General features: G+C 38.8%; 1 protein-coding gene across 1 annotated transcript in view; it reads left to right on the top strand.

The window, feature by feature from the left end:
• Ubr3 (ubiquitin protein ligase E3 component n-recognin 3) overlaps positions 1-14,903 on the top strand; it is a 155,140-nt gene that overhangs the window by 24,139 nt on the left and 116,098 nt on the right. The window contains exons 6-9 of the mRNA XM_048345753.1: positions 2,918-3,048; positions 4,915-5,143; positions 12,478-12,657; positions 13,739-13,872. Of these exons, the coding sequence (XP_048201710.1) occupies positions 2,918-3,048; positions 4,915-5,143; positions 12,478-12,657; positions 13,739-13,872 (674 nt within the window). The remainder of the gene's footprint in view (positions 1-2,917; positions 3,049-4,914; positions 5,144-12,477; positions 12,658-13,738; positions 13,873-14,903) is intronic.

The following is a 14,903-nucleotide window of genomic DNA, read 5'->3' as shown; positions in this document are numbered from 1 at the left end:
CATATACAGAAAATGGCCAGAAGTGGCTCTGTGGCTCAAGTGGCAGAGTGCTAGCCTTGAGCAAAAAGAAGCCAGGGACAGTGCTCAGGCCCTGAGTCCAAGGCCCAGGACTGGCAAAAAAAAAAAAGACTTGATCAGCTAGGATTTTTGGTTTAAGTATATACATGCAAAAAATAGCCTTTCGATTTGGAACCAATGGTGTTTTAAAATGTGACTATTGCTTTTGACGATATGTTAGGATTAAAGAGCGATAGAGGGTTTTTTTTTGTTGTTGTTGTTGGTTTTGGGGCTTGAATGCCCCTGAGCCTCTTTGTGTTCAAGGCTAGCACTCTACCACTTCGAGCCACTGTGCCACTTCTGATTTTTGAGTGGTTAATTTAATTAATTTATTTATTTAGTTGCCAGTCCTGGGCTTTGGACTCAGGGCCTGAGCACTGTCCCTGGCTTCTTTTGGCTCAAGGCTAGCACTCTGCCACTTGAGCCACAGCACCACTTCTGGCCATTTTCTGTATACGTGGTGCTGGGGAATCGAATCCAGGGCTTCATGTATACGAGGCAAGCACTCTTGCCACTAGGCCATATTCCCAGCCCCTTGAGTGGTTAATTTTAAATAAGAGTTTCATAGGAACTCTTCTCCCTGGGCTGGCTTTGAACCTCGATCCTCAGATCTCAGCCTCCTGAGTAGTGAGGATTACAGGTGTGAGCTACCAGTGCCTGGCTCAGATACAGTTTTTATTTTTATTTTTGATGGTTGTGAGGCTTGATCTCAGGGCCTGGGCCCTGTCCCTGAGCCTCTTTGTGCTCAAGGCTACCCCTTTACCACTTGAGCCACAGTGCCACTTTGGGTTTTTGAGTGGTTAATTGGAGATAAGAGTCACAAGGGGACTTTTCTGCCCAGGATGGCTTTGAACCGTGACCCTTAGATGAGATGTAGTTTTTTATAAGATTTGGTTTAACAGTTGAAAAGAAAATGTGTAGTGAAAGACAAAAGAGCCAGATGCCATGCTAAGTAACACCTATTCTACAAACCTAAATGGTAGCCAAGATTTTTTTTTTTGTCAGTCCTGGGCCTTGGACTCTGGGGCTGAGCACTGTCCCTGGCTTCCTTTTGCTCAAGGCTAGCACTCTGCCACTTGAGCCACAGCGCCACTTCTGGCCGTTTTCTGTATATGTGGTGCTGGCCGTTTTCTGTATATGTGGTGCTGGGGAATCGAACCCAGGGCTTCATGTATACGAGGCGAGCACTCTTGCCACTAGGCCATATCCCCAGCCCAAGATTTTTTTTTTTTTTTGGGTAGTCCTGGGCCTTGGACTCAGGGCCTGAGCACTGTCCCTGGCTTCTTCCCGCTCAAGGCTAGCACTCTGCCACTTGAGCCACAGCGCCACTTCTGGCCGTTTTCTGTATATGTGGTGCTGGGGAATCGAACCTAGGGCCTCGTGTATCCGAGGCAGGCACTCTTGCCACTAGGCTATATCCCCAGCCCCCAGCCCAAGATTTTTGAACTACTGAAATAATCAAGCTTGGAATTTGCTGTCTAAATCTTTGCCTTAATCATCCATTTGTACAGCATAGTTATTCTTCAAAAATCTCTTTTTACAATTTGACTTAAGGCAGTTTATAAAGATATATTTATACATAACTAATTGAAGCATTTCTTACCACGTTTTCACCTTACTAATAAAACAGGCCTTAAAAGCTTGGGAGGTCACTGTATCTCATCTGAGTACCCTGGATACTGTATATACTGGTATTAGAACTAGGGAAGTGAAAGGGGATATCAAAATCGAGAGACAAAGGATAAAAAGACAAACGACTCCAAAAGCAAAACCATTTGGTGTAAACCAACTGAACAACTAATGGGGGGAGAGGGAAAAGGGGAGGGGGCAAGTGAGGGAGGAGGTAACAAATAGTACAAGAAATGTACCCATGGCCTTACATATGAAACTGCAACCTCTCCGTACATCACTTTGACAATAAATAATTATTACTAAAAAAAAATAAAAAGCTTGGGAGGCCGATACCACCTATATATAAGAAGGACAATGAAGGGACTGGAAATGTGGCTTAGTGGTAGAGTGCTTGCCTAGCATTCACAAAGCCCTAGGTTCAATTCTTCAGCACCACATGAACAGAAAAAGCTGGAAGTGGCACTGTGGCTCTAGTGGTAGAGTGTTACCCTTGAGCAAAAAGAAGCTAGGGACAGTGCTCAGGCCCTAGTTTAAGCTCTAGGACTGGCAATTAAAAAACAAAACAAAACAAAACAAAAGGGGCAGTGAAGACAATGCTTCCTGAAAGTAAAAAGATATTTTTATAACTACAGTTGTTTTCATTTTGAAAGAAGCCATAGCCTTTTTGGTATATTTGGATTGTCTTATTGACTTAAAATTAATGTATCTTTCCTCTTACATATATATGTTGATTAATAATAATTATGGGTTCTGGCTTTTTGGCAATGCAGGCTTGCAGAGACTGGGGTTTTAAGATAATATTATATTAGTTTTGTAAATATATTAAATGCTTAGAACTGTGTAGGATAATTACAGATTGAGTGTTTCTTGCCATAAGTGCTTAAGACCAGTTTCTGATTTTGGAATATTTGTATAGAATTTACTGGTATTGCAGTAAAAATGTTACTAGATTTTTGGATTACATTTGGATTTATCAATATATTTTGGATCTTAGAAATTTTCTGTAAGTGGCTTATGTTTAAGGATAAGTAGTACTTTAAAATACAAGTACATTAAAATACAAGAGTTAAAATTAGAGACCCCTAGCCTGTTGGTATTACCATTGTATTATTGAAAGAATATTCTTAATTTTTAAATAATTTTAGGAATTTTCCTGGTAATTATAGTATAGTTTGATGTGATGAGTAACTTAAATCATTAAGTGGTAAGTTGTCTCTTTCTTATGCAGATCAATCCATAATGGATATTTTGAAACATAAGAGTTTTCTTGAAGAACTGTTATTTTGGACAGTAAAGTATGAATTCCCCCAGAAGATGGTAACATTCTTACTTAACATGCTTCCAGATCAAGAATATAAGGTATCTATATTTCTTTCTAAACTTTACTTTCTATTATTCTTATTGTTGTTGTTGGTCATGGGCCTTGAACTCTGGGCCTAAGTGCTGTCCCTGAGCTCTTCAGCTCAAAGCTAGCACTCTACCAGTTGTGTCACAGCACCACTTCTGATTTTCTGAGTGGTTTATTGAAGATAAAAGTCTCATGGACTTTTCTGCCCAGGCTGGCTTTGAACCGAGGTCTTCAGATCTCAGCCTCCTGAGTAGCTAGGATTACAGGCATGAGCCACTGGTGCCTGGCTAAATATTGTTTTTAAAAAGATTTATTTCTGAGATGATATTTTAGGGGTAAGAACTGATAAAACACTATGAGAGAGCATTATTTTATTTTCTTGATAAGAGGCTGCACAAGAAAATGCAGAATAAAGCAGCATTATTCAGCAGAATTCCAGAGGTCTGTATCTGCGTGGAGCAATAGCCTGAAGAAAATTATAGGGAAAAGCAATTAACAAACAAGACAATTGCAAATTATTTAAATCTTTTTGATAGCATTAAGCTGCTATGATAATGTTTCACTGGACAACTGAATTTGGATTGTGCAGTTAGTATGGGGAAAGTCTGAGGTTAGTAGTTACTGGCCATAGTTACTAATGAGTATTGAATCAAGTACAGTTGTAGGTAGGTGAAGTTTACACTCTCAGAGGGTGTGGAATCACTTTTAAAACCAAATGATTAGTTATGGCAAAGTGACACACTTTGTATGAAAAGAGAATGAAAAGAGTAGAGCATGTTATAGTTCTTATGGTAAAGGTTAGGACTGACACTTTGTACCATTATTTTGTGTGTCTTTATGCGTATTAAAATTATAACAGAGGAAACACATGATAAATAGAAAGGAAATAAAGTAAATGTAATTATGCTGGAGACTATTAGTCTTTCAGATCATTTCTTGGTAGATAATTACATTGATTCACTTGTTTAAGAAAAATAAAATCAATCATCTGTGATGATTTGTAGTTGATACTCTAGATTTTGTAATTAGAAGAAAGATACTTATTTTGGCATTAGATAAAATTACGAGCAAAAGTCCCTGAGCTTTTTATGCTCAAGGCTAGTGCTCTACCACATGAGCCATAGCTCCACTTCTGCCTTTTTGGTGGTTAATTGGAGGTAAGGGATGGACTTTGTTGCCTGGGCTGGCTTTGAATGGTGATCCTCATCTCTCAGCCTCGTGTCTAGCCAGGAATATAGATATTAAAAAATGTGTAAGTCATTTTTTTTTGCAATTGCTTTAAAACTTAAATAATTTAGATCCCTTATTAACATTTTTTAACCGTCTGGTATTTGGTAGTATTTAAAATAGGTAAGATATGGGGCTGGGGATATGGCCTAGTGGCAAGAGTGCTTGCCTTGTATACATGAGGCCCTGGGTTCGATTCCCCAGCACCACATATACAGAAAACGGCCAGAAGTGGCACTGTGGCTCAAGTGGCAGAGTGCTAGCCTTGAGCCAAAAGAAGCCAGGGACAGTGCTCAGGCCCTGAGTCCAAGCCCCAGGACTGGCAAAAAAAAAAAAAGGTAAGATATGACTTAAGACTCCTGTCATTATTGAATTAGTTTTTCAGTTACCTTGGATACCATCATAAGTTGGTAGCATGTATCACATATTGAAAAATATTTTAGGGGTTGGGAATTTGGCTTAGTGGTAGAGTGCTTGCTCAGTATTGCATAAACAGAAAAAGCTGGAAGTGGTGCTATGGCTCAAGTGGTAGAGTGCTAGCCTTGAGTAAAAGAAGCTTAGGGACAGCTCCAGCACTGGCAAAAAAAAAAAAAAAAGCAAAGTTAAACTAATTGTTCTTATTTTTTCCTTTCTATTAAAAAAATTTACAGGTTGCTTTTACAAAAACTTTTGTTCAACATTATGCTTTCATTATGAAAACATTGAAGAAAAGTCATGAGTCAGATACAATGTCTAACAGAATTGTACATATTAGTGTTCAGCTGTTCAGCAATGAAGAGCTAGCCAGACAGGTAACAGAAGAATGCCAACTACTGGATATTATGGTCACTGTACTGTTATACATGATGGAAAGTTGCCTTATTAAAAGTGAACTGCAAGGTAAACTCTAGTTTCATTCATTAATTCTCTTGCCTTTATTCAATGTATTAATTAGTTTTATAAGTGTGTTACATGCTTAAAAAGAACTTAAAAGTATTGTCAAAATAATGCATATTTTAGAAAGATTTTTAAGGACAATTTGTAAGTGGTTTAAAGAAAATGGTGAAATCATTTATAGTTTTTCCTTTTTTCTGCAAATACTGGGCTTGAACTCTGGGGCCTAGGCACTGTCCCTTAGTTGTTTTCTTTTTTCCCCTCAGTGCTAGAATTCTACCACTTGGGCCACTACTTTATTTCAAGTGTGTGTGTGTGTGTGTGTGTGTGTGTGTGTGTGTGTGTGTGTGTGTGTGGCCACTACTTTATTTCAAGTGTGTGTGTGTGTGTGTGTGTGCGCGCGTCCCCTGATTGCTTGAACCCAGGAGCTGTCAATGAGCTTTTGTACACAGGTTGGTACTGTACCGCTGGGAATTTTACAGATTTTCCTTTCCAAACTGGCTTTGACTCATGATCCTCAGGTCTCAACCTCCTAAGTAGCTAGGATTACAGTACCTGGACCACTTTTTTTTTTTTTTTTTGGCCAGTCCTGGGGCTTGGACTCAGGGCTTGAGCACTGTCCCTGGCTTCTTTTTGCTCAAGGCTAGCACTCTGCCACTTGAGCCACAGCGCCACTTCTGGCCGTTTTCTGTATATGTGGTACTGGGGAATTGAACCCAGGACTTCATGTATATGAGGCAAGCGCTCTTGCCACTAGGCCATATTCCCAGCCCCTGGACCACTTTTTGTAGTTCATTGGAATTAAGAGTGTCATAGACTTTCCTGCCTGAGTTAGGTTAAATTTAGATTCTCAGATTTTAGCCTGCTGAGTAACTAGAATTATATGTGTAAGCCACCAGGAGATGGCCATTTACAACTTTATCTTTTACAAATGATATTTCCTATCTATTATTTTCATTTATTATTTTGCTGTATTTTATATATTTTTATGTAATATGAGTATATTTATGGATACCAGTATATATTATACATAATATTTATTTTTAATAAACATAGTATTAATATGGCTTATCCTATTATGCACTTCTTTGTTAGAATTTTTTAAATTCATAATTGGTTACTATTAGTCTTTTTTTTGTGTGTGCCATTTCTGGGCTTGAACTCAGGAGCTGAGTGCTCTCTCTGAGCTTTTTTGCTTAAGGTTAGCACTCTACCACGTGAACCACTGCTTAACTTCTGGCTTTTTGGAGGTTAATTTGAGATAAGAGTCTAATGGAGGGCTAGGAATGTGGCTTAGTGGTAGAGTGCTTGCCTGGCTAGCATGCGTGAAGCCCTGGGTTCGATTCCTCAGCACCACATAAACAGAAAAAGCCAGAAGTGGCGCTATTGCTCAAGTGGTAGAGTGCTAGCCTTGAGCAAAAAGAAGCCAGGGACAGTGCTCAGGCCCTGAGTCCAAGCCCCAGGGCTGGCAAAAAAACAAAGCAAACAAAAAAAGTCTAATGGACTTCCTTGCCTACACTCAGTTTGAACTGTGACCCTCAGATCTCAGCCTTCTGAGCAGTTAGGATTACAAGAGTGAGCTACTGGTGCCCAGCTAGCTAGTCTTGAATACTTTTTTATGTGCTTCTACTTTTACAACTTACAAATATGAATAAATCTTTCTTTTTTGTGTGTGCCCTTAGTGAAAAGTATTATCTTTTATGCCCATGTATGGTTGATAGTACTTGACCTATCATATTTCTGTACTTTTTTTGTTCTTGTTTCTCTGTGGTCTTTTACTTTACCTTCTTTTAATTTATATTATTTGAATATTTGCTATGTACTAGACACTGTGTTTAATACTATTTATATGTTCTCAGTGAAGTTTGTTCACTTTTGAGGTTGGCATTATGCTCTTTGAGAGGAAAACACTGAGGCTTCAGAAAAGACCTTTTGCTTAGATTATATATACAACTAGTGACAGCCAAAAATTTCTTGTCCCCTAAGCCATAATTTTTTTTTTTTTTTTTTTTTTTTGTCCAGTCCTGGGCTTGGACTTAGGGCCTGAGCACTGTCCCTGGCTTCTTCCCGCTCAAGGCTAGCACTCTGCCACTTGAGCCACAGCGCCACTTCTGGCCGTTTTCTGTATATGTGGTGCTAGGGAATCGAACCCAGGGCCTCGTGTATCCGAGGCAAGCACTCTTGCCACTAGGCCATATCCCCAGCCCCCATAATTTTTTTTTAAACTGTGACACAGCTAGGTGTATGGTGAGAGGTCTGTATATTCATTTACTGACACCTGGAGCTAAACTGTACAATATAACAGTAACTCACACAGCCTCATTCTGCTGTTGCTTTTTTGTGCATATCAGTTCCCATTTTCTCATACTTCTAATTAGTATTAAGATATGACACTATATTCTGAAAACTGATACTTTCTTTTTTTTTTTTTTTTGGCCAGTCCTGGGGCTCCGACTCAGGGCCTGAGCACTTGGCCCTGGCTTCTTTTTGCTCAAGGCTAGCACTCTGCCACTTGAGCCACAGCGCCACTTCTGGCCATTTTCTGTATATGTGGTGCTGGGGAATCGAACCCAGGGCCTCATGTATATGAGGCAGGCACTCTTGCCACTAGGCCATATCCCCAGCCCAAAAACTGGTACTTTCTCAGTGCACTGCATATTGCCTTATGCTCATGATGGCTACTCTTGCACACTCTTTATATACCAAGACACTTTTCTTATTACTTTATATATTTTATTTTATTTTATTCATTCATTCATTCATTCATTTATTTATTCTTTTGGCCAGTCCTGGGCCTTAGACTCATGGCCTGAGCATTGTCCCTGGCTTCCTTTTGCTCAAGGCTAGCACTCTGCCACTTGAGCCACAGCACCACTTCTGGCTGTTTTCTGTATATGTGGTGCTGGGGAATCGAACCCAGGGCCTCATGTATACGAGGCAAGCTCTCTTGCCACTAGGCCATACCCCAGCCCCTACTTTATATTTTTTATTCTTATTGATTTTGTAAAGTGGATATTATTAGCTCCATTGTATTTACTTTTGCCAGTAGTGGGATTTTAATTCAGAGCATCACACTTGGCTTGTGCTTACTTGCTTGGCTAGTGCTCTACCACTTGTTCGACATTTCTAGCCCAACTTTATGCTACTGGTTTCAGAGATAGAGTTTGTGGACTTTTCTTTTGAAGTTGGCCTCAAACCATGGTCCTAATGGAGCTCAGTTTCTTGAGTTGCTAGCATTACAGGTATGAGGTATTGGTGTCCGGTCAGCTCTATTTTATAGATAAGGAAACTGGCCTTGGCAGTTTCAAGCAGTCTGTGTTCTCACAGCTCTAAATAGTAAGGGTGCGCGTCTGGCTTCATGCTCTCTTCCCTCCCTCCCCCCCTCCCCCCCCCCCCCCCCCCCCCCGTTACGTTTTCTTCCTTACTCTGATTCTGCCTTCTTATTGTAGGCATGGTGAGAATAAAGCATATATATGTCAAATAATACATTTCTTTACTTTTTAAAGGGATATACAAAAGCTGCTTTGTATTACAGTTTTGTTGACTTCAGTGTCACATGACCTTTTCTTAGAGATTTAGTACATATATTGCAGTTTCATTTTACCTGTTTGAAATAGTATCTATCATCATTATTACACCCCTGTATCAATGCTTTTTCAGGGCCTGGGTGTTTTCCCTGAGTTTTTTTTCTCAAGGCCAGTGCTCTACCACTTGAGCCACAGACCCACTTCTCTTTGTTTTTCTTTTTTAGTGTAGTTAATTGAAGATAAAAAAATCTCAAAGATTTTCCTGCCTGAGCTAGTTTTAAACCATGATCCTCATATCTCTGCCTCCTGAGTAGCTCGGATTGCAGGTGTGAGACACTGGTGCCTAGCCAAGAATAGTATTTTTTAAAACAAGTTAAAAAATTAGAGCATCCGCTCCTTTTTTTTTTTGGTCACTCCTGGTGCTTGAACTGAGAACCTGGGTGCTGTCTCTGAGCCTCTTTGAGCTCAAGGCTAGTGCCCTACCACTTGAACCTCAATGCCACTTCCAGCTTTTTTGAGTAGTTTATTGGAGATAAGTCTCATGGAGACTTTTCTGCCCAGGCTGACTTTGAACGATCCTCAGATCCTCTTGAGTAGAATTACAGGTGTAAAGCACTGGCACCTGGCTGAACATCTGCTCTTTTAAAAGAATCTGCAGTCTGTTTTCTTCACTAAGTAATTTAGATGTGCTTTTATTTGATTAGCCTTTGGTGCTTGAGAAAGCATCTTTGGGAGAAAAAATGTATGATTCATTTCCCTCCCCCCCCTTTTTTTTTTAAATAAAGAACTAGATTTCCTGAGAAAGTTCATATTGTTCAGTCATTTATTAACCCAACTCAGTTAATCAACCTTAGTCTACACTATCATTTTATTGAAGTTGTTCTCTATAGGGGTTGGGCTACCCAGGAGGCAGAGATAGGATTACTCTCTGAGCTGACCTAGCATCCCCTGTCTCCTTCCTCTCCCCAAATGCCAGAGATCCTATCTTAAAAACACAGTAAAAACAAAAGGACTAGGGACATGGCTCAAGTGGTAGAATACTTGCTTAACAAGTATAAAGCCCTGAGTTCAATTCTCCAAATCTCTAAAAGTTGTCCATGACTCATGTGGCTACATGTGAGGTGTAGTTAGAAAAACTGCATTGTTTCTAGTATACAACTATTTTTAGTATTCTTCAAACTTTCTCATAGTGTTTTCCCTGTTACAGTAATAGCATATCATTTCATAACATATATTCATTTCTTTTTCCCCTCTGTTTTTCTAAAAGCACGATGTGCTTATTTACATGATTAGAATGAGCCTTAAGTATTAAATATTTCAAGTAGCCACTGATATGGTAACAAGATCTCTTTTTAAAATTCAGAAACATTTCAAAAGTAGCCTGTACGTATGAAACTGTAACCTCTTTGTACATCAGCTTGTCAGTAAAACTTTAAAAAAAAAGGGTAAGAATATACTGAGATTAAACATTTTCATGTTGGACTCTGGTTTCCCTCCTAGGGAATAATTAGCACAAGTTTAGGCTAGTCACAGCAGAAGATCACAATAGCGCAATAGCTATGCCCTTATGAACACAAAAGATGATGCTAAGTGAAATGAACTCCACATTATGGAAACAAGTGTTATATCATTGTTGTAATTATTTGCAACATGCCATGTGAAACTGTAAAAAAAAAAAAGTAGCCTGTAACATTTTCATAAATACTTAGGCAATATTTTTCTATTTTATTTAAAATTTTTTTCTTGTGGTATTGGATATTGAAGCCAGGCCCTTAAAGCACTCAACCACTTAATGTACCCAGGCCACTAGGATTTTTCTTTTCTATTTATCAGTTCCTTCCCAAAACCTTCACTTTTTTTTTTTTTTTGCCAGTCCTGGGCCTTGGACTCAGGGCCTGAGCACTGTCCCTGGCTTCTTCCCGCTCAAGGCTAGCACTCTCCACTTGAGCCACAGCGCCGCTTCTGGCCGTTTTCTGTATATGTGGTGCTGGGGAATCGAACCTAGGGCCTCGTGTATCCGAGGCAGGCACTCTTGCCACTAGGCCATATCCCCAGCCCCCAAAACCTTCACTTTTTATGTTAGCAAAGTAATTAATAGGTGTGTATGTGTGGAAATAAGAGGGCAGAGGAGAGAAAAGATGAGTCTTGGTTTATTTCACCACTTTATTTTTAGAGATGAGTACAATACCTGACCTCAGGTGCCTAATAAGTATTTGGTGATGAGTGGATTTTATTTAACACTGAATCACTACTTTATATCTGTAGTGAGGAAAGTACCACTTGTGTACAAAGAGAAGTCCTAATTGTCTTTCTTATATCTTTAAAGATTTAAAGGTGTTTTTCACAAGAACAGTGGTATTTAAAGTAGTTGTAGAAAAACAGTGATTTTGATTAACTGCATTTTGCTTTTTCATCCTGTGGGTTCCATTAAATAGGACAAGTTTTTATTTTTTATTAATCTCAACATCCCTTTGGTTTGTCACATCACTATCAGTGCATCACCAGTTTACAGTAGCAGTAGCTGTGGAGTGGAGTGCTTTTCAGATCAAAGGTACAGGTAATTTGAGAAAGGCTGCTCACCTTTATTAAGTTATTTAGTTAACTCTTCCATCCATCAAGAAATAATGAGAAATGGCATATTTAGTGCCAGTAGACCCTGTTCTTATATATTGTTAAACTCGAGTTGGGTAAGTTAATTTTATGGGTAAAAATGTAAAAATTAAAGAAATGTAGTAGAGGCCAAGTTTGAGAGATAAGTGGCTGTTTGATTAGAGGATAAAATAAAAATGAATCTTATATGCCTTAAGCTTACATTTTAACTTAAAACACAATTAATTTTCATTATCCTTTTCTTTTTCTTTTCTTTCTTTTTTTTTTTAATAGTCCTGGGGCTTGAACTCAGGGCCTGGGCACTGTCCCGAGCTTCTTTTGCTTCAGTGCTGCTCTACCACTTGAGCCACAGCGCCACTTCCAGCTTTTTCTGTGTATGTGATACTGAAGAATCAAACCCAGGGCTGCAATCTACCACTAAGCCAGATTCCAAGCCTTCTTTTCATTTTTTGAAAAAATATTTTAGGTGCTTTTTGTTAACATCTTATTTAATACCATTAAAATAATGTGTCTTCCCCCCCTCCCCGCCCCCCCTTTCATACTACAACTTGAACTCAATGCCTTAGGCTCTTCCTCAGGTTTTTGGCTTGTGCTCTATGATTTGAGTCCCACCTCCAGCTTTGTTTATTGTTGGTTAATTGGAGGTACAGTCTGGACTTTTCTTCCCAACCTGGGTTATAGCTGTGATCCTCAGATCTCAGCCTCCTGAGTAGCTAGGGTTATAGTTGTGAATCACTGATGCCTAGCATTTTTTTTTTTTTTGGTTTGTTTTGGATTGGTCCTGGGGCTTGAATTTTGGGCCTGGGCACTGTCCCCGAGCTCTTCAGCTCCAGGCTAGTGCTCTTCCATTTGAGCCACAGTGCCACTTCCAGTTTTCTGGTGGTTAATTGGAGATAAGAGCCTCACAGACTTTCCTTCCCCGGCTGGGTAAACCGTGATCCTCAGATCTTAGACTCCTGAGTAGCTAGGATTACAGGCACGAGCCACTGGTGCCTGGCTGCCTAGCGTTTTTTAAATTTTATTCTAAAGATGAAGAAACTGATTCACAGTCTAAATAATACGCCTAGAGCCTAAACAAGTTTTAAATAGTTGGCTAGAGTTAGAATTTAGGTCTTCTGAATGTAAAGTATATAATAGTCTGTATCATTGGTAAAGTTAGTTTTTAAAAGTTACTTGTTTTTGGGCCTTTTGTGACCTTTGTAGATGAAGAAAATAGTTTACATGTGGTGGTGAACTGTGGAGAAGCGCTACTGAAGAATAACACGTACTGGCCTCTTGTTAGTGATTTTATTAATATTCTTTCTCACCAAAGTGTGGCTAAGAGGTTTTTGGAGGACCATGGTTTATTAGTAACATGGATGAACTTCGTATCTTTCTTTCAAGGTAAGGATTTAATCTAAAAGTTATTTTGGCTTATAAAGTACCTAATGTTAAACCACTAAAAACAAATTAAAAGTAATAGCACATCATTCGGGTTTTAATTGTTATTTCATAACATGTTGATACATTGTTTATAAAAATATAGCCGTTAGGAAAGACATATTATTAAAAAGGAAGTAAGAGTAATTTCCTTGTATCATGACAAACCATTTATCATTTTTCTGGAAATGTGAAATATCTGTTCTCTAAAAAAGAAGACTTAAAACATGTTTATAAAAATGTCAAGGGGCTGGGAATGTGGCTTAGTGGTAGAGTGCTTGCCTAGCATGCATGAAGCCCTGGGTTTGATTCCTCAGCACCACATAAACAGAAAAAGCTGGAAGTGTCTCTGTGGCTCAAGTGGTAGAGTGTTAACCTTGAGCAAAAGGAAGCCAGGGACAGTGTTCAGGCCCTGAGTCCAAGCCCCAGGACTGGCCAAAAAACCAAAAAAAAAAGCCACAGCTTCACTTCACTTCCAGTTTTTAGGTGGTTATTTGGCGATAGAGTCTCAGAGACTTACCTGCCTGGGCTGACTTTGAACCTTGATCCTCAAATCTCAGACTCCTGAGAAGCTAGGATTACAGGTGTGAGCCACTAGTGCTTGGCAAAACATTAAATTTTGTTATATAAGAGACATTCACAAATTATTTCTAAAAAAAACCTAGGTTTTACTAGCAATTCTAGGGTTGAACATGGTTGTTCAAGCCTGGATTCCCACCTGTGGGAGGTAGATGTCAGAGCATTGCGGTCTAGCCTAGCCCATGACAAAAACCTGCTAAGATCCTATCTTAAAAAGCAAAAAAGGAGGTGAGGCCTCAATTGCTGGAGTGTCTTCCTAGCACATGTAAATCCCAGAATTCAAACTGTAATACCACCAGAAAATAAAACAACAACACTAGAAGAACTAATAACTTCAAGTGATTTATATGTATTATGTCATTCATGTTTGTGTGCTTAATATGTATTCGGTAATTGGAAATGTTTGATTTTAATTTGAATAATTCCTTCATCTGACAGAATCCATATATATTTTCATTTTTGCAAGGTATGAATTTAAACAAGCGAGAACTAAATGAACATGTGGAATTTGAGTCTCAGACCTACTATGCTGCTTTTGCTGCTGAACTTGAAGCCTGTGCACAGCCAATGTGGGGACTTTTATCACATTGTAAAGTTAGGGTATGTTGGAAATATTTTTGTTAATGTTTATGTTTTTAAGATAATTGTTTAAAAATTGTGTGCAGTATTTAATATTGTTACAAACTGAATTTAGCTTTGTGGATGTTGACCCGAGACAAATTTTTATTTTGGGGAAGGCTGGAATTCATTTTTATTACCAGATCTTCTAGTCTACCCCTATTTTGAATAGTCTTTGGAACTTCATAAGTCTTCATAATTTATTGTTTCATTTTGCCCATTATCTGTTGTCTAATGCCTCTTGTCTTTTAAGGGATAAAGGTATTCCTCAATGAAGTTTACTGCTTTAAGTTTTTAAGCATTAAGTACATTTCTCACAAATTTCCATCTCTTGATACCCATAATAAACCATTGTTTTATGGGTTTTCAAAAACTGTGGGCAATTTCTATGAAAGTAAGGATTTGTCTGATTTTTTTTTCTTTTACTTATTGGGGTTTGAACTTATGGCCTTGCTGTACTGCTTGAGCTTTACCTTTAATGCTTGACTAAGATTTGACATATAATTCCATGAAGTCTATCCTGTTAGCTTCTGTTAATAAGAATGCTAATTATGATTTTTTTTTTTCCCAGTCCTGGGGCTTGAACTCAGGGCCTGATCACTGTGCCTGGCTTCTTTTTGCTCAAGGCTAGCACTCTGCCACTTGAGCCACAGTGCCACTTCTGGCCGTTTTCTATATACGTGGTGCTGAGGAATCGAACCCAGGGCTTCCTGTATACAAGCAAGCACTCTTGCCAGTAGGCCATATTCTCAGTCCTTGTTATGATTTTGTAGTGGAAATAATTTGAAGTTCTTGGTTCTAGTTTTGGTTCTGCCGGTTTCTAGTTAGGTTGGTTACTTGGCTATTATAAGAATTGTTTTTACTTTTTAGTCTTTTTTTTTTTTTTTTAACAAAGCAGAGCAGATACTGCTAGCTTACACCTATAACTTAGTTATACAGGAGATTGAGATCTAAAATCTGAGAATTTGAGCTAAAAGCCAGCCTGAGCAGGAATGTTCATGAGACTCTTATTT

The sequence above is a fragment of the Perognathus longimembris genome, chromosome 4 (assembly GCF_023159225.1).
Source record: "Perognathus longimembris pacificus isolate PPM17 chromosome 4, ASM2315922v1, whole genome shotgun sequence".
Classification (NCBI taxonomy): Eukaryota; Metazoa; Chordata; class Mammalia; order Rodentia; family Heteromyidae; genus Perognathus; species Perognathus longimembris.
Note: the sequence above shows the minus strand (reverse complement) of the source record. Positions and strands in the feature narration are given on the sequence as shown.